At 44.0% G+C, this 22,633-nt stretch overlaps 2 protein-coding genes across 3 annotated transcripts; one reads left to right on the top strand and one right to left on the bottom strand.

Moving 5' to 3' along the window:
* The first annotated feature begins 1,225 nt into the window (after nucleotides 1–1,225).
* On the top strand, nucleotides 1,226–3,031 carry LOC133892522 (V-type proton ATPase subunit G1-like). Its single transcript, XM_062333360.1, has 4 exons — nucleotides 1,226–1,389; nucleotides 1,846–1,940; nucleotides 2,486–2,586; nucleotides 2,661–3,031. Exons 2-4 carry the CDS (start codon nucleotides 1,853–1,855, stop codon nucleotides 2,802–2,804), a joined length of 333 nt encoding a protein of 110 aa, XP_062189344.1. The 5' UTR covers nucleotides 1,226–1,389; nucleotides 1,846–1,852; the 3' UTR covers nucleotides 2,805–3,031.
* An 801-nt stretch (nucleotides 3,032–3,832) lies between these two features.
* LOC133892521 (uncharacterized) lies at nucleotides 3,833–6,316 on the bottom strand. Of its 2 annotated transcripts, none has more exons than XM_062333359.1 (3): nucleotides 5,507–6,316; nucleotides 4,254–4,323; nucleotides 3,833–4,158 (listed from the first exon to the last, which is right to left on the bottom strand). In XM_062333359.1, exons 1-2 carry the CDS (start codon nucleotides 6,200–6,202, stop codon nucleotides 4,255–4,257), a joined length of 765 nt encoding a protein of 254 aa, XP_062189343.1. In that variant the 5' UTR covers nucleotides 6,203–6,316; the 3' UTR covers nucleotides 3,833–4,158; nucleotide 4,254. The 2 variants fall into 2 exon arrangements, with proteins under 2 accessions (XP_062189343.1, XP_062189342.1); XM_062333358.1 differs by having other exon boundaries at nucleotides 3,833–4,069; nucleotides 5,507–6,314.
* Nucleotides 6,317–22,633: the final 16,317 nt, after the last annotated feature.

Below are 22,633 nucleotides of genomic sequence, written 5' to 3'. Positions count from 1 at the left end.
TCAAACACAAACCAAACAAGCCTATACGAAGTATTGAATATATCTTATTTGACAATATTGGGTTTTATCTAAACCCGCCAATCTATCCGGCATTTTTTCCTCCACTTTCAACAATCTCTGGAATTCACAATTTCATAACTCGTTTGCAACCATTTTTCCTAGATTTTTGGCATATTTTTATCATGTGCTTAGTTTTGATGTTTTGTACGCATGTTACAAACACATCAAATTGATCTTTTTTGTACGCATGTTACGAGTAGGAAAACAAATTAATCTAACAAAAAAAAGTAAGTATCACCAAAATAAACTTATTTTGATTAAAGTGGAATGCCCATTTTATTACCCAACTATTCAAATTGTTCATTTAACCCCATACAAAATATCGATTCATTTAACTTTCCAAACTATTCAAATTGGTCTAATTTAGCTATAATAAAATTTGCCTTTTTTTATTTCTCTTCGTACAAGTTATTTTTTGTTTCAAATTTTGTGGGGTGATAACTGACATAATAACCTATGTTACAACAAATATATAAGATTTTTTAGTGTTTATTTTCATTGGTTGGGAGCATCTAATACTACTTTAACACTAGAGATATGGAAATGTGTAAAATATAATCATGAAAATTTACCAAAGTAATTTCCTAACATAGGCTAGTGTCATTTACCACCCTACAAATGTTGAGCTTAAAACAAAACTTGTATCCGAAACAAAAATGACAAATTTTATCAGGGGGTAAATCGACTTAGTTCAAATAGTTAGGGGAGTAAAACGAGCCAAAATTTGGTAAGAGGCTAAATGGGCAAAATGAATTGTTTGGTAGTAAAATTTACTTTTCCCTTGATTAAAATATTATAAGACTATACTTCTTTATTCCTATTCCACAAAACCACACTTTTTATACATAAAGTATCACATAACTTATGCATTTTGTTTCTTTTTCCTATGAAACTACACTTTCCTTACTATAATTTTTCACAAACCATACATTTGTTGAGTCGGATAGCCTGAACACGTGACATATGAGAATGTGATGCTTGCACATGCTAGTTTTGCAAAAAAGAAATGTTGTAAAAAGCTACTTTTGCAAATTGGAAACATACTTGAACTAAAAGAAGTGCGGTTTTTATGAAATAGAAAAAACGTAGTTTTGTGATAGTTTAGAAAATTTTGTAATTTTAGAATATTTACTTAAAACAGAAACAAATTGGACAGAGCTCTGTTCCCGACGGACCCGAGCTGCCGTGGAGCCAGCTTGTATATTGCGCGGTCCACCACTCAGCCACGAGTCCTTCCGTTCCGTCCCCAACCTCGCTCGCAGTCGCAGGCGATCTCTCCACCACCGCCCTCCGCGCCGGCAGAGCACGCCCGCCTCGATCCAGATCCAGGTACGCCCTCCACCGCATCTGCGCCTCTCTTCCTCCTCTTCCTCCTCCTCCCGTCGAGATCTGTCCGGGCTTGAGTCGATTCCCCACTCTTTGCTTCGGATGCCCTAGATTGCTTCAGGCGGATCGCTCGTTCCGTTGCGCGGGATCTTTTCTCTGTTGTGATCCATCGAACCCGAATCCCTCTTTCTATGATGGATGCGTGCTCGTACCCATCCAGTTTGACGCGGATTTGGTTGCTGCGTGGGGAAGTGCATATTGCTGCAGAGGGGGTTTTTCTTTCCAGCTACCGTGATTGTGATAATCACACGAAATTCCCCATCGAGAATAATGTAGCGATGCCACCTTCTTTAGTTAATGTGAACGTTGATATGTGCCATGAGCCCATAACTGGTGTTTTCACCTGGCAATCACCTGCTATGCTTTATCGATTCTGAATTCTGGTCCTTAATCCACCAGCCGAGAGATGGACGCGAACAGGCGCCAGAGCGGAATTCAGCAATTGCTGGCTGCAGAGCAGGAGGCGCAGCAAATCGTGAATGCAGCCAGGGCTGGTAAGATTATCTTGTTTTCTGCTTTACTCTTTGCAAATCAAGCATAACATTAGCGGGCAAGTACCTTCTGCTCCGTTGACTTGAGAGTATTCTTTCTAGTCCTTTGATCTACGCATTGGTGCACATAGGATTATTCACATTCTAATTTGAAGTGTAGATACATGTCTTTGCATTCTGAGCTGTAACAAAATCAGCATCTTGTTTGTGGCGCTGCCTTTTGCATACTGTAACATTTACATTTTTACCGAAGGCTAGTGCCTGTTTTACTTGTTAGGCCATGTCATCTCATTTCAAAGTTACATGCCAATTTAATATACAAATTTGTATATAGCAATCTGTGTCACAATAACCGAAGTTGAAAGTTTAGTTTTGTTTGTCCAATTAGCAAAAATGTTCTATTACGAAGCATTTGCTGTAGAAACACCTGTTGAACTTCTATGGATATTATCAGCAATTAGTAAGTTAAAAAGCACAAGGGCCTGCCTTTTTTTTTTCCTTTTTCAATAGGCTGCCATGTGAAATTGAATATTTTCTGTGTTCAACAGCTAAATCGGCAAGGCTTAGGCAAGCAAAAGAGGAGGCTGAGAGGGAAATAGCTGAATACCGTGCCCAGATGGAGGCTGAATTCCAGAGGAAGGTTGCAGAGGTATGTACTCCAGCCCATCCTGTTGGTTGTTCATAAGTTACAGGACCTCAGTTTTATCTTCTTGTTGCTTACAGAGCAGCGGTGACTCTGGTGCAAATGTTAAACGTCTTGAGCAAGAGACAGCGGTGAAAATCGAACAACTCAGTCAACAGGCTGCAAGCATCTCGCCCGAAGTCATCCAGATGCTTCTGAGGCATGTCACCACTGTGAAGAACTGAGCTCTGCTGTGCCCTAAAAATCATTGCAAGCTTGTATCATCTATCTACCTATTTGTTTCAGAGAGTGGTGAGGAATAATTTGACAGTTCCACCTGTAATTCCTTGTTTTCAACCACGAAATAAGCTGCTGCAGTTGAGCAGCAACTGTGTCTGGTACTATCAGAACTTGGCCATTGTTTGGTATATTAGTAAATATTGTTTTCCAGTTGGATTTTTGGACAAACAAATTTTGTTGATTCCTTATCTAGCGCCTCTGTTTACAGCTGTAAGATTATAAGTATCCTTTCTCGTTTGAAATGAGCAAATTCATATAGTTAAACCTTGTCAAGCCACTGCTGACAGTGGGAGTGGTTATGAGAAACAATTTGGAGAAAAATGGACTGTTCTTGATGAACACAGAAACTCCAGGGAAACTTTCGGTGTTGCCATGCCATAGTTGATAATGTTGTTAATACAAACACCTTATGAGAAACTTAGAAACGGTTGCTGGAGTAGCGTGCATAGCTGATGTGCAGATTGCGCTGTAGGGGCACTCAACCAGGCTGCTGGCTCCACAGCATGGACGCCAAGATCGCCCAGGTTGGCAGGGTTCCATCAGAGTATGGCACACATTCATGTCATCCAGAACATCTCCATATTCCAAAACCCATGTACTGAAACTGAATGATGCATGCAAAGCACAAGAACTAGTGAACTTTAGTCCAGGCTAGCTGGCCTCCCATCAATCATCAGAGTTCAGGTCCCATTAGGTCCTACATACCTTCTGGATACGTGGTAATTATCTGTGCAGGGGGTCTGGACCTCAAGCAACATGAAAGAGCTAATGTCAGATGCCACCCTTCATTTGATATTGACTTGCTCAACACAGGACCAGTACTGGATTTGGCACTTCAAACATTTATAGGTTGCCAAAAAATTGACTTTTGATACAGACTTCACAGTTCACCGGACCAAGATGTTATGCACCAGAAAAGTTGGTGGATGCAAACCACTTCACGAGTAGGGGTTTAATGTCACGAACATATCGATTCAGATAATTTTTCAGCTATCACGCATCAATTCAAATATCACAAATCATACATGTTCAGGTCAAATCATACACCATGATTAATTTCTATACTATGGTACATCTCGATGAAGGCAGTATTAACCAATTACAAATACAGGCATAAGCATTTCTGACAATATATACAAGAGAACATAATTGGAATAAGTTGTGATCCAGCGCTCCAACCTGATGGTATCTTGCACTTATTTATTCCAGCCTACACGATACAACATTCAAATTATTTACAGAAGGATACTCCAGTTCCACCAAGCAGGCTCTGCAACTTGATAATAATTATAGGAGTAACTGTGCAACCAGAGTGGAGAGCCTCAAAGCAATGTCACTGGAGAAAAAGGTCCAAAAGTGATAATGTGATTGTGATAGTAACTTAAGGGTATTACCTTAATAGCAATCCTGACTTATGATTCTCTGAGTATCTGGGCTGACATTCACCGAGCATGATATGAGCCCCTGGAACAGTTTAAGTGTTTGAGATTTAACGGAAGAATTACATCATGAATATACTGTGTGAAGATACAAAGTGAAATCCTGCATAGGACACCACCACACTAACAACCCCATGGCAAATCATGAAATAATCTTTGAGAAATGGTTGGAAGACAAAACTTTTCATTAAGAAACAGCTTGTTTTTGTTTAGTACGGCTTTAGTATTTAGGCTGTTGTTTGCATTTCTATAAACTATGAAAAATGGGAAAGAATGAGGGATTTAAAGTAAACAAGGCAAACAATCTATATTTGCCCAAGGCTACATTCAAGTAGAGACTAAACTATTTCCCGTGCAAATATTTTGAGCTATATCAACACTTCATTATGACAAATATGCTGCTTGTACAGTGGAGATGTACTAAGGACTAACATAGTCATGCAACTTATTTATGATTTCTTATAGATGACCTACAGAGTTGGTTAGCTCAAGGATTGTACACGTACATAACTGTTTTCCACAGTTCACTACGACCATCCTCTATATTTGCAGGTCAACTGATAGCATAAGATTCATATTTGTTAAGGGAACTACCTAAAACCACCCACCCAATATTCAAAACAGACATATTACATTCTTCTCACAAATAAAAAACATTAAGGAAGTTGAAATTAATTTTACTAACTTCCAAATAATTAGCCAAAGAACTGCATCGTAGCAGATGCAAGCGAATCCGATCCCATATTCACATACACCAAGTAAGATAGTTTCGCCCAGCAAAATGCTACAGCACATCCTCCGGAATAAAGGAATTATTTTCCAGCTATCCTTCCCAAGTTAGACTCAGCAACAACCAATATCCATTCACTGATCCAAACTGCGAACTATGATAAATTTAAGCAATACAACATTTAACAGCTCAGGCAAAGGCAGAAAGGTCCTTATGATCATGCAAATTCTTTTCAGCAATTCAGACCATGACAAGAGCTCAAATGTTAAGTCTATAACAGTTTAATCAACCCCCTGATCACCCAATGCAAACCTTAACATCTTACAGATTCTCTAAACAGATTCAAAAGCTAAAATGCTAAGTGATATCATAATCAAGTACTTAGGTGTTACAAATCTTCTACCTCAATTCAAAAGACCCAGTTTTGTAATTGTACCATAAAATTCATATCAATCGATCACAAGAAAAATACAATTACCTTCACAGGGATGTCGAAACGGAACAGCCTGACCGCGCCGACCACCTCCGTGACGATCTCCAGTGGCACAGACCCCGCAGCCAGGTCCCCGATGAGCTCGACCACGTCATCCAGTACTCTCCCAGCGTCCACCCACACCTCAGCGTCGGCGTATGCCACGTCCCTGGCCGCGAGCTCACCAAACCCGGGGCGCGCTTTGGCAGACCCGAGCAGGTGACCGCGGTAGGAGACGGCGGCGGAAACCGCGCGGTATCGGAGCGGGAGGACGAGTTCGGGGTTGCGGACGCGGAGCCGCAGCGCGAGGCCGAGGTCGACCACGGGGAGCGGCGGCGGGTTGATCCGGAACTGTTCGATCCTTAGGTCCGCGACGCGGGCGGCGGGCGCCGTGGGATATAGGAGGAAGGCGAGTCCCGCGAGGAGCGCGAGGAGCAGCAGGAGCGGGAGGGTTCGGGTGGAGAAGCGGCGGAGGCATGGGGCGCGGCGTGGGCGCAGGCGGCGGAGGCGGACGAGCACCGTGGAGCAGGGGGCCGGGACGAAGACGAGCGTCGGCGGCGGCGGCGGCGGCGGCGGGGCGTAGGAGGCGGCGGGGTAGGCGTAGTAGGGCTGCTGCGGGGGCTGGGGCGGCGCGAGGAGGGGGTGGCCAAGGTGCGTGTTGGGCTTCTCGCCGTCACCGCCGGACGCCGCCGCGGATGTCATCGCCGACGCGGTTGCGGGAGGACGAGGTAAGCGATCCGATGGGGGAAGTGGTGAACTGGTAACTTCGCAGCAGTTGGGACTCGAGGCACCACACGCCTCGTCCAATAGGAACCCGCCACGTAGGAGCTGCAAAGAGTGGGGAAAGGTTCCATCCACTTACTGGGCCGGTCTGACGGCCCAGCAATCTTCTCCGCCACCGGCAACGCTATCTGGCGTGGCTGATTATGCGACCGTGACCGCGGGGGCTCCTGCTCTCGATCTCCCTGTGGGTGAATCCACCGCCGTTGCCGCACCACCGTCCCATCGAGCTCGGCAACTTCTTCATCTCCCTCTCCTACTCCAGTTCAAACCCTATCTATCTTGTGAAAAATAGTTCCTTGTTATATCTTTCTTGGCCAACTTTCATGTGTCTAGGGAATCTAGATTAGTATCATCGATATGATAAAGTTGCAGTATGGAGGATCAGTATGAGTTCAGCTTTTCGCATATTATTTACCATCGAAAGTTTTACCGTGAGGACAACCACCGAAATACTTGTTTTCTTTATTTGAAATGGGGATACTTGTTTTCTCGTCAGTGTGCTACTAGTTCTGTAGTCCATCCATCCATGGTTTGCTTAGGCTCTTTCCATCTTGCTCACTAGAAAGTTCATGTCTTGGATCAAGCTAGAGGTAATGTTCTAGTCTTTCTTGATCTACGTGTTTCTTCTTGGTTGTCTCTATTTTGAGGCCAAACTTGTTGTTTAACGTGATATGGTTGATATGAATTTGTGCAACTTGTAGGCTGCAGTGCACGCACCTTCTGGCGTGGAGAGTTCTGGGGTGGCTGCCGTTCAAGAAATTGAGAAAGATCAAGGTGGAGTTGATGATGACTTCCCCAGCGGTTCGCCTTGAGCCACAACTCCAGTGGTGGAAGTAGTGACGCCCACGGTTAGGAGTTCTTGAACAGCCACTTGAGTCAGGGCTTCATCGCCTGGAGATAGCGCTAGATTTTCGGGTCCTCTCCCTCGATGAGGACTGGCTTAGGTGCACGCTGAAGTGGCATTGTCTAGGGCTGGCCTCTCTCGAAAGAACTATCGTTCGCCTGCAATCCCACATCTGTTGGCTGAAGGAAGGAGACACCAACACGTCTTTCTTCCATCTTCATGCTAGCTTCCGCAAGCGTAGGAATTTTATCGCTAAGTTACAGGTGGGTGATCAAGTTGTAACCAACCAAATTGAAAAGCATGAAGCAGTGCACAATTTCTACTCTGAACTCCTTGACACAACAGATGAGAGAACGACTACGCTGGGCCTCCCAATTTTTTACCATGAGCCCCTTGATCTCTCCTCTCTAGATGGGCCATTTACAGAGGACGAGGTTTGAACAACAGTGAAAGATTTGCCTCCAAACAAGGCCCAGGGCCAGATGGATAGACAGGGAGGTTTTATCGATCATGTTGGAGCATCATCAAAGTTGACCTTCTTGATGCCTTGCGCGTTTTGCAACAAGGGGATGGTCATAAGCGAGGACTCCTTAACTCAGCTTACCTGACACTACTACCCAAGAAGATGGACGCCATCCACCCCAGTGACTATCAACCAATAAGCCTAATCCATAGCTTCGCTAAGCTTATAGCCAAGATCATGGCTAACCGACTTGCTCCAAGACTATCCAGCATTGTGTCTCCCAATCAAAGTGCTTTCGTTTGTGGTCGATGCATACACGACAATTTCATCTTGGTGCAACAAACCACAAAACTGCTTCACCAACAAAGGGAGCCCCGGGTGCTTCTAAAACTAGACATCTCAAAAGCTTTCGACTCGGTTTCTTGGGCCTTTCTCATGGAGGTTCTCTCCCACCTTGGGTTCGGCCAATCTTGGTGTAATCTACTATGCAATCTGTTGTCCTTAGCCTCCACACGGATCTTGTTGAATGGTTAGCCAGGGGATGTTATTAGACATCGTCGTGGTTTGCGCCAAGGGGACCCGCTATCCCCCATGTTGTTTACCCTTATCATGGACGTGCTAAATGTGCTAATCAGCAAGGCAAGCGCTGAGGGGTTGTTACAGCCTCTGACCACTCGCTACACGGGGCATCGGACATCGTTATATGCGGATGATGTCGTTCTCTTCCTCCATCCTGTCCTTTCTGAGATGAACTTGATCAAAGATATACTTTCCCTCTTTGGGGATGCTTCCGGTCTTAGAACCAATCTACAGAAGTGCTCAACGACCCCCATCGGTTGCCAAGAATCTGACCTGGAAGTCGTTTAAGCGGCTTTACCATGTGCAGTAACGGATTTCCCATGCAACTATCTAGTACTTCCGCTCGCAATTAAGAAACTAACTAAGGGAGACCTCTTGCCTTTGATTGACAAAGTGACTGACAAACTGCTTGATTGGAAAGCTATTCTTTTGGATAAATCCGGAAGATTAGTGCTAGTTAAAGCTGTCCTCACCGCCACCCTCATAAACCAAATGCTTGCAATGGACCTACCCAAGTGGGTGATTGAAGCGATCGACAAGAGGAGTCGGGCTTTTCTTTGGAAAGGGAGAGAGCAAGCCAGTGGTGGGAACTATGTCGTGAGTTGGAGCAAGGTTTGTAGACCACTTGAGCTTGATGGACTTGGCATTCATAACCTGCAAATGCTAGGATGGGCACTGCGTATACGTTAGTTATGGTTGAAGAAAACCCAGCCGGACTGCCCTTGGGCAGGGCTTCATTTGCCGGTGCATGCCAATATTGCAGCCCTGTTTGCAATCTTAATGACCATTCATATTGGTAACAGCCAGATGACACTGTTCTGGTCAAACCGGTGGCTCCATGGTCATTCCATTGCGGATTTTGCACCATCCTCGATCTTCGCAGTTCCGAGGCGCACGCTGACGTAATGGACAGTTGCAGGCCTTACAATCCCAGCAGTGGGTGCGGGACATAAGGGGCGGTCTATCTGTTGATGCTTTGGTAGAATACTTGCAGCTGTGGGACGCCATTGAAGGGATCACTCTACAACCAGAAACACAAGATTTGCACATCGGGTCATGGACAAATTCGAGAGAGTTTTCTTCCAAATCAGCCTACGAAGTTTTATTCAGTCCTATAGGTTATAGGCCATGGAAGCGGGTTTGGAGAACCTGGATGCCTCTACGGTGTAAATTCTTCATTTGGTTCGCAACTCGTAACTGTTGTTGGATAGCTGACTGGCTAGTGAGGCATGGCTTACCGCATCCGATGTCTTGTCCCTTGTGTGATCAAGACGACGAGATGGTGCAACATCTCCTCACCAATTGCGTCTTTGCTCGGGAGGTGTGGTTTTAGCTGTTCCTGCGTGTTGGGCAGCAAAACCTTGCACCTACGCCCCACCATCTGGGGTTCGAGGACCGGTGGCATCAAGCTCTTCAAAGGGTCGATAAACAACGAAAAAAGGTTTCAACTCTCCCGTGATTCTTGGAGCTTGGTGGATTTGAAAACATCGTAATGCTTGTGTCTTCAATGTAGCATCACCACGAGTTCAGCACATCCTCCGTGAAATTGCTGACGAGGCTACGCGATGGTGTTTGGCGGGGGCGAAAGGTCCAAGTGCGCTATGGCTGGTTTAGAGCTGAGATAGAGTGGTCGTTGTAATCTCAAAACGGGCGCGTATGTTAGTTTAGTATCCAAGGGTTTGTGCTCTACCTTTTGGTAGAGTACATGTATGGTGAACTTTCCTTTCTTCCTTTAATACAAAGATACACGGTTCTTCTGCGAGTTTGAGAAAAAAGTCAGGGCTTCGACATCACATTTGACAAAGTCACAAAGACTAATTGGGCGAAACGAGCGAGGTACATACTGGTGACTTCTCGTTCTCCAACTCTGAGGTGGATGTCTCCAGTGGTGAGGTCCCTATCATATTTGAGAAGGTGTCTCCGGCACTACGATCTCCACCAACATTGCCAAGATCTCGTACAGGCACCCGAACACCAAATTCATGTGGTGAGATAATAATTTGTTTTGCTTTTTTTTTCTCTCCCAAAATGGATTGGTATCGTGCAATCACAATGTGATCAGCATGCATTTGTCGAATTGGTCAAGTGTTATGCATATCAGCTATCCGCTACAAATGTATATTGCACCATTACATGGTAGCATTTTCACAGCATATTGTTTTTCAGTAAGGGGTTTCCAAAATTTTGGAGTGGTGGAACATGTCACTGGATGTCAAGATCCTCATACGATACATTTGATTGATGTGCGGTCCCTGATAATTGCTTCAATATTTTGTTCTCTTCCTGAATTCGTCTCCCCAATAGTCGAAAGAAAATGAGTTTCAGTTAGATCTCAGGAATAGTCATGTTTGTGATCTAATAATTGTAATTTCTCATATGATTGTAATTTGACATCCCTTTTTTTAACCGTTGCGTTTAGAAAAAAGCTAGCTTCTTTCACGGATGCGATCCTTCAGTTTTGTTCTCTCCTAGTTTTTTAGCTTACCTGCCACAATTACATAAGCAACTGATTCTGTTATATTTGTAGTGTCCTTCCTACACCGATAACAATTCGCTGTCTAACTTTGATCTTGTTGTGATATAGATGTAAGAATAACCGTGGAGTTGCATCGTACTTTTGAAACTAAAGCAGTCTCGCAGGCTCTGTTTCCCTCTCGTCTTCCTCAAGTGATGGATGTTCAACCAGCGCAGCTGGAATCACCAGCCAGGGCTTCAACTTCCATAAGTGCATTCAGTGATGATGTTCTCTGTGAAATCTTCATGCGCATCCCATCCTTCCCAAGCCTATGATATGTTGCTCCTCAAAGTTTCGCTGCCTCTTCTGCCTCCACCAATTACCGCTCGTTGTCGGATTCTTCTTCAATTAAGATGGGACTGTTATCCCTACCTTTGTCCCTGCACACTGCTCTGGGGAGGGTATCGGCTGAAAATAGCCTAACTTTTCCAAATTTGGCAATTGCTTAAAAACCATAGCTAGAAGACTTCAAAAATATTGAAAAAAATGCATAGGTACAGGTGAGTACATGTTATACATCCATATAAAATTTCAAGACAAAACTCGATTTCATTTGTGAGAAACAAAAAAAAAAGACAAAATTTGGCTGCAATAGCACAGAAGGACAAAATGCACTGTTCACACCTATTTCAGCCGAAACTTGTCTTTTTCATTTATCGTAAATGCGATCGAGTCTGCTCTCGAAATTTTATATGGATGTACAACATGTTCTCACCTATAGCTGTGCTTCTTTTTTTTCAAAATTGTTGAAGCCTTCTAGCTATGGTTTCTGAGCAATTTGCAAAAAAATAGGCTGTTTTCAGCCGATATGCACCCCACCGCTCTGACCCAGAGCTGAGCGCTGCTATCCGTGGTGGCGACTTCTTCCTCACCTTGCTTCCACAGGACAATGATGCATCAGAGGTTACCATGGTGGCCACCTCCTCCTCAGCAACTCCTGCACGGGAATTTTAGCCACCTTCAACCCTTTGACACGGCGTGTAGGCATCCTCCGTGTGCCGTGTGATAACATCATAAGGGAGTCTCATGTTAACTTCTTTTTGTTTCCCTCTAGTGAGGACGTTGGGTCACTTTCTGTGATATTTGTTCGCATGTATGACTTGGTGGCTCAAATCGGTGTCTTCAAACACCAAGGGCTGGCGTATCCATACGATATGGTAGATCTGCCAAGGCCACAGGGTAAGGAGCGTATCTTCAATATTGGCATGCAAGTCAATAGGTGTAACATCCCAAATTTTGGTCAAATCGAATTTCAAAAATTATTCAAACAAATTCCTTCAAATCATTTCAAAACCATCTCAAATCTTTTCCTAAAAATCCCAAAACCTCAAAACCTTTTCCCTTTCCTTGGCCCAACCTTCTTTTTCCATCCGGCTCATTTTTCTTTTCTTTTCCTTTTTCCTCACCCGGCCAGCCCACTCATCCATCCGGCCCGGCCGCTTTCCTCCTGGGCCACCCTCACTTCCCCCTCCTTCTCCAGCCCATCTCCCGTCTCCCTTTTCCTTTCCCCGCGCAGCGCCAGCCCGACCCGCGCCCCCCTTCTCCCTCCTCGCGTCGACCGCGCCCCGCAGTACGCGCGTGCGAAGAGCTCGCATGACCACGTACGCGTGTGATCCCCCCTGCCTGCACAGTGCGCTCTCTCTTCCGCCGTGCTGTCCCTCTTCTCCCCTCTCTGCCCTAGCTCGTCCCATCCCGACTGTACCATCGACGACCACGCGTGGGAAACCCGGCCGCCGAACACCGTCGTGTCGTCCGCTCGCCCCGACCCCTTTTTCCTTCCGCGTCAACACACCCGCGCACGAGCGTACGGGATAGCCAGAGCCGAGTCGCTCTGCTATGACCGCATTTACACAACTTGTACCGATCTCAGCGAGCGCACTCTCACCGCCGTCCTAGCCACCCAAGCTCTGCCTCTCCTCCCCGCCCATAAATAGCCCAACCGAGCTCCTTCCTCTTCACCGCAAACACCCGAATTCCCTCTCTCCTACTCTCTCTCGCTCTCACTGCTCCCCAATTCCCTCTCTCCTCCAAGCTCACCCCCACCGTCGATCTCCCCCAATCGAGCTCCAATCGCCGCCATTTTCGGCCACACAACACCGCACCAAGCGCCTTCACCCTTTCCCGCACTCATTCCCCTCTCTCTAGCCCTCACCGAGCTCCATGCCGAGCTCCCCGAGCCACCGCTTTAGCCACAAGAAGCCAGCCCATCCTATCCCTCCCCTCGCTCAATTCATCACAAAAACGGATTCCCCACACCTCCCTCTCTCTTCCGGTACATTCGCCGTCGAGAACGGCGGCCGGAAAGATCGTCTGGCAAGCTTTCCGGTGGTGCTCCGCCACGGAAGCCTCCCCACCGCCGTCCCATGCCACCCCTCCGAGCCGACGTCTCCCCACCGTCTCCCTTTCGTCACCTCTCTCCCTGCCTTAATATGACGTGTGGGCCCGGCCGTCTAACACCGTTATCACCACCTCGGGCCAAACGGGCCGTCCCGGCCCAGGAGCAGCCCAATAACTCAGCCCACGACCGACCGGCCAACCCTCGTGAATAGTATTTATTTCCTTTTTCCCTGAAAACCGGATTTTTTGAGAAATATTCCGGGAATATTGTCCCCTTCCCTTTTTTCTCAATTAACCTACCGACAAACTTCAAAAGCCCATAATTCCTCCGTTTTAACTCCGATTTCGACGATTCTTCCACCGATATTCTTCTAAATTCGAGCTCTATCTATTCATACCATTTTCATAATTATTACAAATTTATTTGTATTTATGTGTGTGTTGTCTTGTTTGTTTATTGCAGTTAGACGCCGGAGAGTTCGTTGAGGAGGAGGAGGAAGTGCCAGGAACCCAGGAGTTCGAGCAGGACCCCCTCAAGGACTTCAACGAAGGCAAGTCCCAATCTATTTCCCTTTGACCATATTGAACCTAGTTTTATCAACACATCCCGTAGCAGTCGTTTTACTCCGATATAATGCATGCAGTATTACTGGTTGGCATATTTTAAACTGTTGATCTAGTTATAACCTAATGCAGTCTTAACCAGCCATTTGTGTTTATCATGTGTGCTTAATCTTGGTAAACCTAGAATCTCTCCATAGCTAATTTACTTATGCCTAGGCGATTATCTTGTACTAGTATGCTTAGGAATGATAATCTTTACTGTTACTTCGTGCTTAATCATATCTAGCTTTTCAAAGGTGTAAAACTTAGTGTTGGTGTTGTGTGGGTTATGGTCGGGTAAAACCTTGTTGAATGATAATGTTAATTTCTGAGATGGGGTTAGAGCCGGAGCAAAAATAGGGTTCCTTCGGGAATGCCTAGGGAGTAGAAGCGTTGTATGTAAGGCAGGCTTCAGGAGGAGTGCTGCCCGGGTGGCAGGCTCCATATGGAGATGTTTGCCTTGGCTCGTTTAAGGACCGAGTTGATGTACAATCCTACCTAGTCTATACAATACAACCACTCGATCCTGTATGGGCAGGGCTTAGTCTAAATTCGTCAGCTAGTCTACTATCGTCTGGAGGCAGATGTGCAGCGGGGAACCATGGAGCAGGTGCAAGCGGTGCAGGCTTGGCGACCCGGTTGGAGGCCTAGCTAAAGGTCATGAACCCTTGGTTAGCCCCCGTGGACGATTAGTGTGATGATGCTATGGTGGGTAATAGCTTTGTTGAGTCGCGCTTCCACGGCGGTGGAATATTGTCGAACTCAGCTTATGGGTAAAATGTACAACTCTGCAGAGGTAAAACTATTCGAATAACCGTATCCATGGTCATGGACAAACTACGGTTCGGTCACAGCAACTAGCATGGGTTGCGTATGTTCTCCTTGTGAGTGAGTGGGCAAGGTGTGCCCTGTTTTGGAATATAGGTCCAACCGTGTGCCGTGGGTTGCCGTGGATAGGGTGTCTAGCAACAATAAAACTTGAAAAACTCCCTTTTTATTACTGATGTCATTTTCATAAACCACTTTATATGAACCATGCATGTGTAGAACTTAGCTTTCTGCAAAATTCAACTTTACAGCTTATCCTTGTCATCCCTCTATGCATTTATTCGTGCCCCTGCCGTAGGGAAAGGGTTGTGACTTGTTGAGTACTTTTATACTCACCCTTGCTTGTACTTTCAGAGGACGACCCGGACTTCACCGAGGCAGACGGTGAGACAGACGAGTAGGCTTGGTCATGTCCGCACCTGAGTTGCCTGTGGGGTGGCGTGTTCTCCATGCTGCCTCTGTTGTGTACTCTGTTGTTGTGGACCCTTATAATAATACACTTGAGTTTGGTGCTATATGTTATATTAGGATGGTGGATTATGCTCACCGCCCCTCGAGTTGTATGGCATTGATATTACCTGTTGTAAGACCCTTATTTACCAGCGATTGATTCAGAGACTGGTATAATAATGTTTCTAACCACCGGAAATAACCCGGGACACTTCAATAGGATTGTTTATTGGCATAATTAGGAGCAGTCATACATGAGGAGACTGAACATGGCAACATTGGAATTCTCCATATGTGACCTACCAGCTGAAACGGAAGGGTGACCCCTTAAAACTTTCAGGTTGGGGAGACCAAGGACGGAGTGCTTTGCATCGTATGTGCATTTGAATTCCTCGTCAACATTTGGTTTCGTGGAGCAGACAACAATGGGGTTGAGAAATGGGTGGTAGTCTCTTTGAGGTGTGTTTGTTTGGAGGCCGAGGTTGAATGGGATAGAGTTATCATATTTTTTTTTACATGATGATCTAATTTTTTGTTTGATTGGGATGGATGAGATTAGCTAGTTTTCTGTTTGATTGGATGAATGAGATGAGCTGAGTTGATTGTGATGATTTTTTGGTGAACACTTCAATTTGTGCATATTCATATTTATATGCATTCCATAAGCGTTTGGATGAATTTGTGCATGATTGAATTTGTTTGAATTCAAATTGAATTAAAAAGAGAATATCACATGAAATGAAAAAAATGTATATAAATAGAGCATTGTAGAGGAACTCACTTTTTCACTAAATAACCTATAGTTGAAAATAGTTTTAATAATTATTACGCCATATGAGAAGAATATTAATGAAGTTTTTTTCAGATTTTTGGAATTTCTTTGAGGTCTTAAAAATTGCTAGAATTTCTAGGAGTAACTTTTTGGAGATTTTTATTTTGAAATCTATAAGGGATATTGAGGTGAATACTTTTAAAAAAGATTCATCATAAATTATAGATCATATAGAAAAAGTTACATTATTTTTGACCACGACAACCTCATTATCTAAATAGAGAAAGAGGGAATGAAAAATTTGGAAACGGGTGGTACTGTTTATCTGACCAAATGTCATATGCTCCGTGGTGAGGAGTCACGGACGCGGACCAGCTTGTTCGGGTCTTTTTTGCGGGATGAGCTCGTTCGGAATCTTGATGGGAACTTTGTTGGTTCCTGTCCCTATGCCTTGACACCATGAACCTGGAGAAGCTCTTCCAGAGGAAATATGGCTCCCATATCCACCCTAATGTCACGGCATGGCCTCCTTTGATAGGTAATGGTAGGACCTTTGGGCCTGAAGATGCATGAAATGTGCAAGCTGGTACCATCGCGTATGAAGGAGTGAAATAGTCTAGTGGAACTCATTTACAGTTGTGGTGCTCATGTACCTACATGTCCGTGGGTGTAAAACACATACGTGTGCTACTATGTTTTGAAGTATTTCGTGATCAATTTTCTTTATACTGAATCTAATGTCTATCTGACATTTTACGTTGGCCGTCTTTAGTTTGTGTTCCTTCAGGTCTACTAGTTTACATAGTCGTTCCATATATTTATACCATTGTTTTGGTACTGTGGTGTTTCTGAGTTTATTTATATATTTAGCCACGGGGAAATGTGAAGACTTTCCACACTTTCATTGTGAGTCATACTCGGATCCTGATTTTAATGGTCGGTTAATGTTTCTTGATGTTGATACCGAGCTTCAAAAATTCCCAGTTTTCTACCATCATAATTCTGTATAAAACATTTTTAAGAAATTGCAATTTGTTGTGCTCTGTTGGTGCAGCACTGCAGATTATTGATCGTTACATCATACAATCACATCTATCAGTTATACTCATTTGCTATTTGTCAAATCACCATAAACTATTTTTTAAAACTTCTTTTTTCTGAACCACATTAAGTACACCGTTACGCTGTTTCCACAAGTGCCAAGCCCTGATGATGAAAACTTCCATAAGAATTTGTGTTTGAGTTTTTTTTTCTTTTGCCCTCTTCAGTTGTTTCTAGTTTGAGTTATTCTGAGAAAACAGGGAAGAAGTGTCGGGTTTGTATGTGATGAGATATTGACAATAGTTGATATGTCTTAAACTTGGTTAATATGTTTTTATGGATGCTTATTCTTGTTTATGTTTAACTCGAGTTAGCGGTGTTTGGAATTGACGAATTCTTCACTATACGTAGAAAAATTACATACACCGGAAGTTCCGATGTTCATTGGAAGTTCCGGTGTTGACAGTGTATACTCGTCAGACTATTTTTTGCAGAGAACAATTTTTTGGACGAAATTGAAGATCAAGTAGGGCCGAACGGAGTCAAGGGTGATCCTAGCTATACACATGAAGGTCCAGTAAAGCATGAAACGGAGGATGAAGATGACGTGTTGACAAAGTCAAGCGAAGGGGATGTCGGTGCAAGTGATAAGTAGCCCGAGGAATCGGGAGCGAGAGAGACTTGCCGATGGTCAAGATCACAAGATGGAGAATACGTGTCATCATCGGAGCGCTTACTTCAGGTGAAAGCAAGTGGCAGCTAGTCACGCTTTGAGAAGCGTGCTAGGGTTTCACGGTTTGGCCTCAAAACAGTGGAACGACTGGAGAAGTACGTGGCATCATCGCGAAGCTTGCGTCGAGGTGAAGCTAAGCCGTAAAGGCGTCACGGCCATCTGATGAATAGAGAAGAAAATAACTTGTCTTTGAGTTTTTTTTCTATATCCGCTAGACTAAAATACCCTCGATGGTAGATAGATGCATACTATAAGAGAGGGGTATTTTCGAAAAAAGCTAGGAAACTTAGGGGTTAAATTTTCTAGGTCTATAAATAGAGGGGTAGGGCTATGTGAGAGAATAAATCAGCCACTTGAGCCTATTGTATCACTCATTTGAGAGCCTAGTGCTAGAATTTTAGAGGAGAGTAAGGATGAGTGTTTAGCCTATGTATTAGGTGAGAGTTTTGATGAAAAATATTTGTAATCCGCCTAAATTAAGGTTGACTTTTTTGAGTAATGAAGTTTATGTTTTTGTATATGCTTCAATTCCCCTCCGTCTAGTTTTTTTTCTATTGGTTCCCTTGCGAGTTTGCAAGTTATCGGTGTTTCGTTGAGTTTTTTGTTTTGGTTTTTGGGCTGAATTTTCAGCACCTTGTGAAGTCATTCTTCTTGTTGATAGAGGTATAAAATCACATATAGGTGTATACTAATGGATCTTGAACTCCTTTACCTCTAGATCATCAATTTGGAGAAATTTTTCAACCAGTGACCTTATCTTTGTTTTTCTTTTTTGAATCTTTCTTCTGAAGTTCTAAACTTTGTGTGACGATGAGTTATGGATTGATTTGCTGTGGAACCTAGTATTTGATTCCAACAATGAGACCCACCTTTGATTGGATCTTCAAGTTTGGTTTTTGAATTCTTTGAGTTTTTGTTCTGTTCTAGACGGATCTTCTAGGTTGAGCTGTGTGTTTTCGCTGTGTTTTGTGTTGTGCTTTATTCTTGAGGTGCGTTGGGTGACAAAATAGGACAAGGCCATTTATTTCGAAAGAAATTTGTTAAGACGCATATTCACCCACATCTAGTCGTCATTCTCGGTCCTACAATTGGTTTCAGAGCTAGTTTAATCACTTACTGACCTTAACTGGCTTTGTAATCTGTAGACGATACGGAGAGAAGTGAATTTTTGTACTGAAAGGTGCACATGGAGGCTTATCTTCTAAGCCAAGGAAGTACAATATGGGAAGTACTTGATTCCAACTACGAGATCCCTATTGTTCGCACGACTCAAGTTCAAATCGGACAGTACGAGGCCAACAACAAGGCCAAAAATATTTTGTTCACTAGCCTGATTCGAAATGAGTTTAACAGGGTCGAACACCTCCATACTACCCTTGAGATCTGGAATACTCTAAGTATCTTTCATGAAGGCACTAATTAGATTAAGGTCAGATGCCAAAGCACATACAACCAAGAATACAAATGTTTGTGCAAGGCCCCGGAGAGTTTTAGATCTGATGTTTGCTCACTTTAATGGGATTGTTAGCAATCTTCGATCAACTGGTGTTTTGCCCTATTCTGACCATGAGAGAGCGATCAAGCTTCTCTATACTTTTGATCATAGCATATGGGAAGTGAAGATCTCAAGCATTTAAGAGTCTCCAAGTTATGACACGATGACTTGTGATGAGCTCTTTAGCAAGCTCAAATCCACTGAGATAGCCAAGACGGCTCGGATCAGTCTTGGTAATCCCCTGTCTCAGAACATGATGTTGGTTTCTGGACCTGGTGGTGGTAATTAGTCTGCAGTTGGCTTTTCTTGTGCTAACACTTCATTGAGTGGATTTGTTTTATATTCCTTGGTATCTATCATAGAGGAACAGGTGAACGCGCTAGACGATGAGGACCTTGCGCTGATCGTGAAGAAATTCACCCCCTTCTACAACACCAAAACCAGAGGAGGGGTAGTTCTCATGCCCACTTTGAGTGCGGTGACACTATCCACTTCAAGGCGGACTGCCCCAAACTCAAGAAGAGGGAGGACGGCGACCACGACTACAACAATCATAAGAAGAAGAATAAGAAGTCTTTCTTCAAGAAGAACCGCGACAAGATGGCTAAGAAGGCAGACAAGATGGCTTCTAGGGCATTCATGGTGACTCTCAGCGACATTGATACGAGGAGAGCTCGAAGAAGGATGAACCGCAAGCAAAGAATAAGAAGAAGGCCAATGACTTTACTGGCCTCTGCTTCATGACAGACGATAACAACGACGGCAGCGACCCCGAGCTAGATCCTTCTGAGGTATTACCTTCCTATAAACAGCTTTCCATCAAAATCGATACCTTGAATGATGCTCTCGTTAGCTAGGATAGGTTACTTAAGAAAGTTGTGCGTGAGTTGAGGCATAAGTATGAGTCTATCTCTACTGAAATTGCATTGCTTAGATCTAAGCCTAATATTGAGGAGTGTGAGAGTTGTCTGATTGTCATTGTTGAACTTGCTAAGCTTCATAATGTGAATGCTCAAGTCGTCAGTCGGCTTGAGAGTGCTGAGAGGAAGCTCCTTGAAAGAGTCTAGGTCTATTCTCTTACGTGCTTGTAAGAATTGAACTTTGCTTGTAAAGGATATTAAACTGAAAGATAAGCACCTGAAGGAGCTAGGGTCTAGATTGAAAAGTACTAAAAATTCTAAGGATATGCAGTTAAATTGTTCCACCTTCACCATCTTTCAGAACAAACTTAGCTAGGTTAGAAGGCAAATTCAAAAGCTTTTGACTGAGAATGAGTACCTCCTTTCTCTGGTGAAGAAGTGCTCAGAGGGCAAAGGAAAAATAAATTTGATCTTGGCCAAGACAAAGATGTGTGCTGACAAGGTGGGTTTGACTCTTAGGTTGGGTTTTGAGAGGGTGGCTTACAGTGGAGAGAGTAAGACTATGTTTACCACACATACTACCATAGAAGCTGAGAAGTCCAAAATCAATATCACAACACAAACCCATCAAGAAACCCATTCCTCAACCCGCAAAGAAGAAACCTACATCACAACCCAAGAGAGCTCTATAGCCTAAGATGAGAGAGCCTCAAGTGATCGGTAGTTGAGTTCTCGAGAAATACTACCACTGCACCTACTGCCAGTGAGAGGGTCATTTAGTTGGGTTTTGCTTTTACCGTAGGAGAGATGAGCGGCGTGAGTGGGAGTGGAGCACCGGGAACATGTACCGCCGCCCCTCTGTTGGTGTACATGAGCCTTTTCCTCGTTTCCACTTGTGAGTCCCTATCACTTTTCAGTCTCTTCCTAGAGGTGTTACCCTGCGTGGATTTTGCCGTGACTCATATGATTTTAGTCCATGTGTAAGAGGTTTTGAGTCTCAGCTCTTTGATGGACTACATTTTCCTCATCGTGGTACTCGCCCTCAACATACTAGACCTGTTTTACCTACACCTATTTTTTTTACCACTTCAGGGTGGATGACCCAGTGCTAGATCTCCAAGATATTTTTGACTAACCCTAGTATTAAGTCATCCACTTATTATTCTTCTCATATGTAGGTAGTAGGCGGAGGCCTGAAGAACAAGTGGCTCATTAACTTCGGTTGTTCGCGCCACATGACCGGAGATCCATCATGGTTCTTCAGCCTCACCCCTTGAAGTGACACGAGTACATCATATTCGGGGATGATCGGAAAGGAAGGGTGAAAGTCAAATATATGGTAAGGGTGAATAAGAATTTTACTCTCAAAGATGTAGCTTTGGTGGGGCATCTAGGATACAACTTTCTCTCTGTATCTCAATTGTTGGATGAGGACTTAGAAGTGTGTTTCAAACGTGATACTTCTCGAGTTCTCAATTCTTCTGACGCTTTAATTTGTAAGATTTCTCGAGTTAGGAGAGTTTTTGGAGCTTATTTTTCTGAGTCTCTTGGTTCTTCTCGTTGTTTGATTGCTCAACCTTTTTCTGAGCTTTGGATGTAGCATAAGAGACTAGGGCACATGAGCTTTGATTTACTTACTCGTTTGAGTGTCCTATGCTTGATCTGAGGATTGCTCAAGCTCAAGTTTGAGAAGAATCTTGTTTGTGCTCATTGTTTGCATGATAAGATGGTTGTTGCCTCCCACCCACCAGTCAATTTGGTAATGACTGAACGACTAAGAGAACTTCTCCATATGGACACTGTTGGTCCTTCTCGAGTTCATTCGGCGGATGGGAAGTGGTATGTTCTTGTCATTTTTGATGATTTCTCTCGCTACTCTTATGTCTTCTTTCTTGTGAGCAAGGATAAAGTGTTCTCACGCTTTCAGAGCTTAGCTTTGAGATTGTTCAAGGAACTCCCTAGTGCATTTAAAGTAATTCGTAGTGATAGTGGCACCAAGTTCAGGAACTATCTTTTTTATACTTTCTGTCTTGAGCATAACATTGAGCATCAGTTTTCTACCCCACACATTCCTCAGCAGATGGCATGGTTGAGAGGAAGAATCGTACTTTGTTAGAGATGGCTAGGACGATGCTTGATGAGCATAGGACTCCTAGGAGGTTTTGGGTTGAGGCCATTAGCAAAGTATGCTACATCGGATTTTCTTACGCTCGATCTTGAATTTGACTTCTTATGAGTTACATTTTGGGATGAAGTCGACGGCTTCACATTTCAGAGTTTTTGGTTGTCGTTGCTTCATCTTAAAGCGTGGCATTCTTGATAAGTTTGAGCCGTGTTCTTCCGATGGTATTTTCTTAGGGTATTCACTTCATAGCGATGCTTATAGGGTTTACAATCTTGACACTAATATCATCATGGAATTCTGTGATGTGACTTTTGACGAGTCAACCCCCTGTGCTAGTTTTGTATGTGAGTGTGCAGGTGATCAGGAGATAAACGAGAGCATCTTTGTAGATGGTGACTTTCCAACTCTTGGTGATGACGAGGATGATCCACTACTTCCCTCTACCACACCTGCTCCAGAGATGGTTCTTGCTTCTTCTACTCCAGCAGAGGGTCTTGCAGCCTCTACTTCCACTTCAGCTGCTTTCGAGACTGCACTAACATTGTTTAAGGGGGAGGTACAATCACAGCGTGAGGCTCCTCAACACATTCAGCGGTGACACCCTCCACAAACGATGATCGGTGACATCAATGAGAGGGTAACGAGGTTCAAATCTGCTTCTCATGCTCATTTTACTGATTTTACATTTATTGTTTCTTTTGAGCC

This window comes from Phragmites australis, chromosome 15, assembly GCF_958298935.1.
Source record: "Phragmites australis chromosome 15, lpPhrAust1.1, whole genome shotgun sequence".
NCBI lineage: Eukaryota > Viridiplantae > Streptophyta > Magnoliopsida > Poales > Poaceae > Phragmites > Phragmites australis.
The sequence above is the reverse complement of the archived record's forward strand: the minus strand, read 5'-3'. Positions and strand labels throughout refer to the sequence as shown.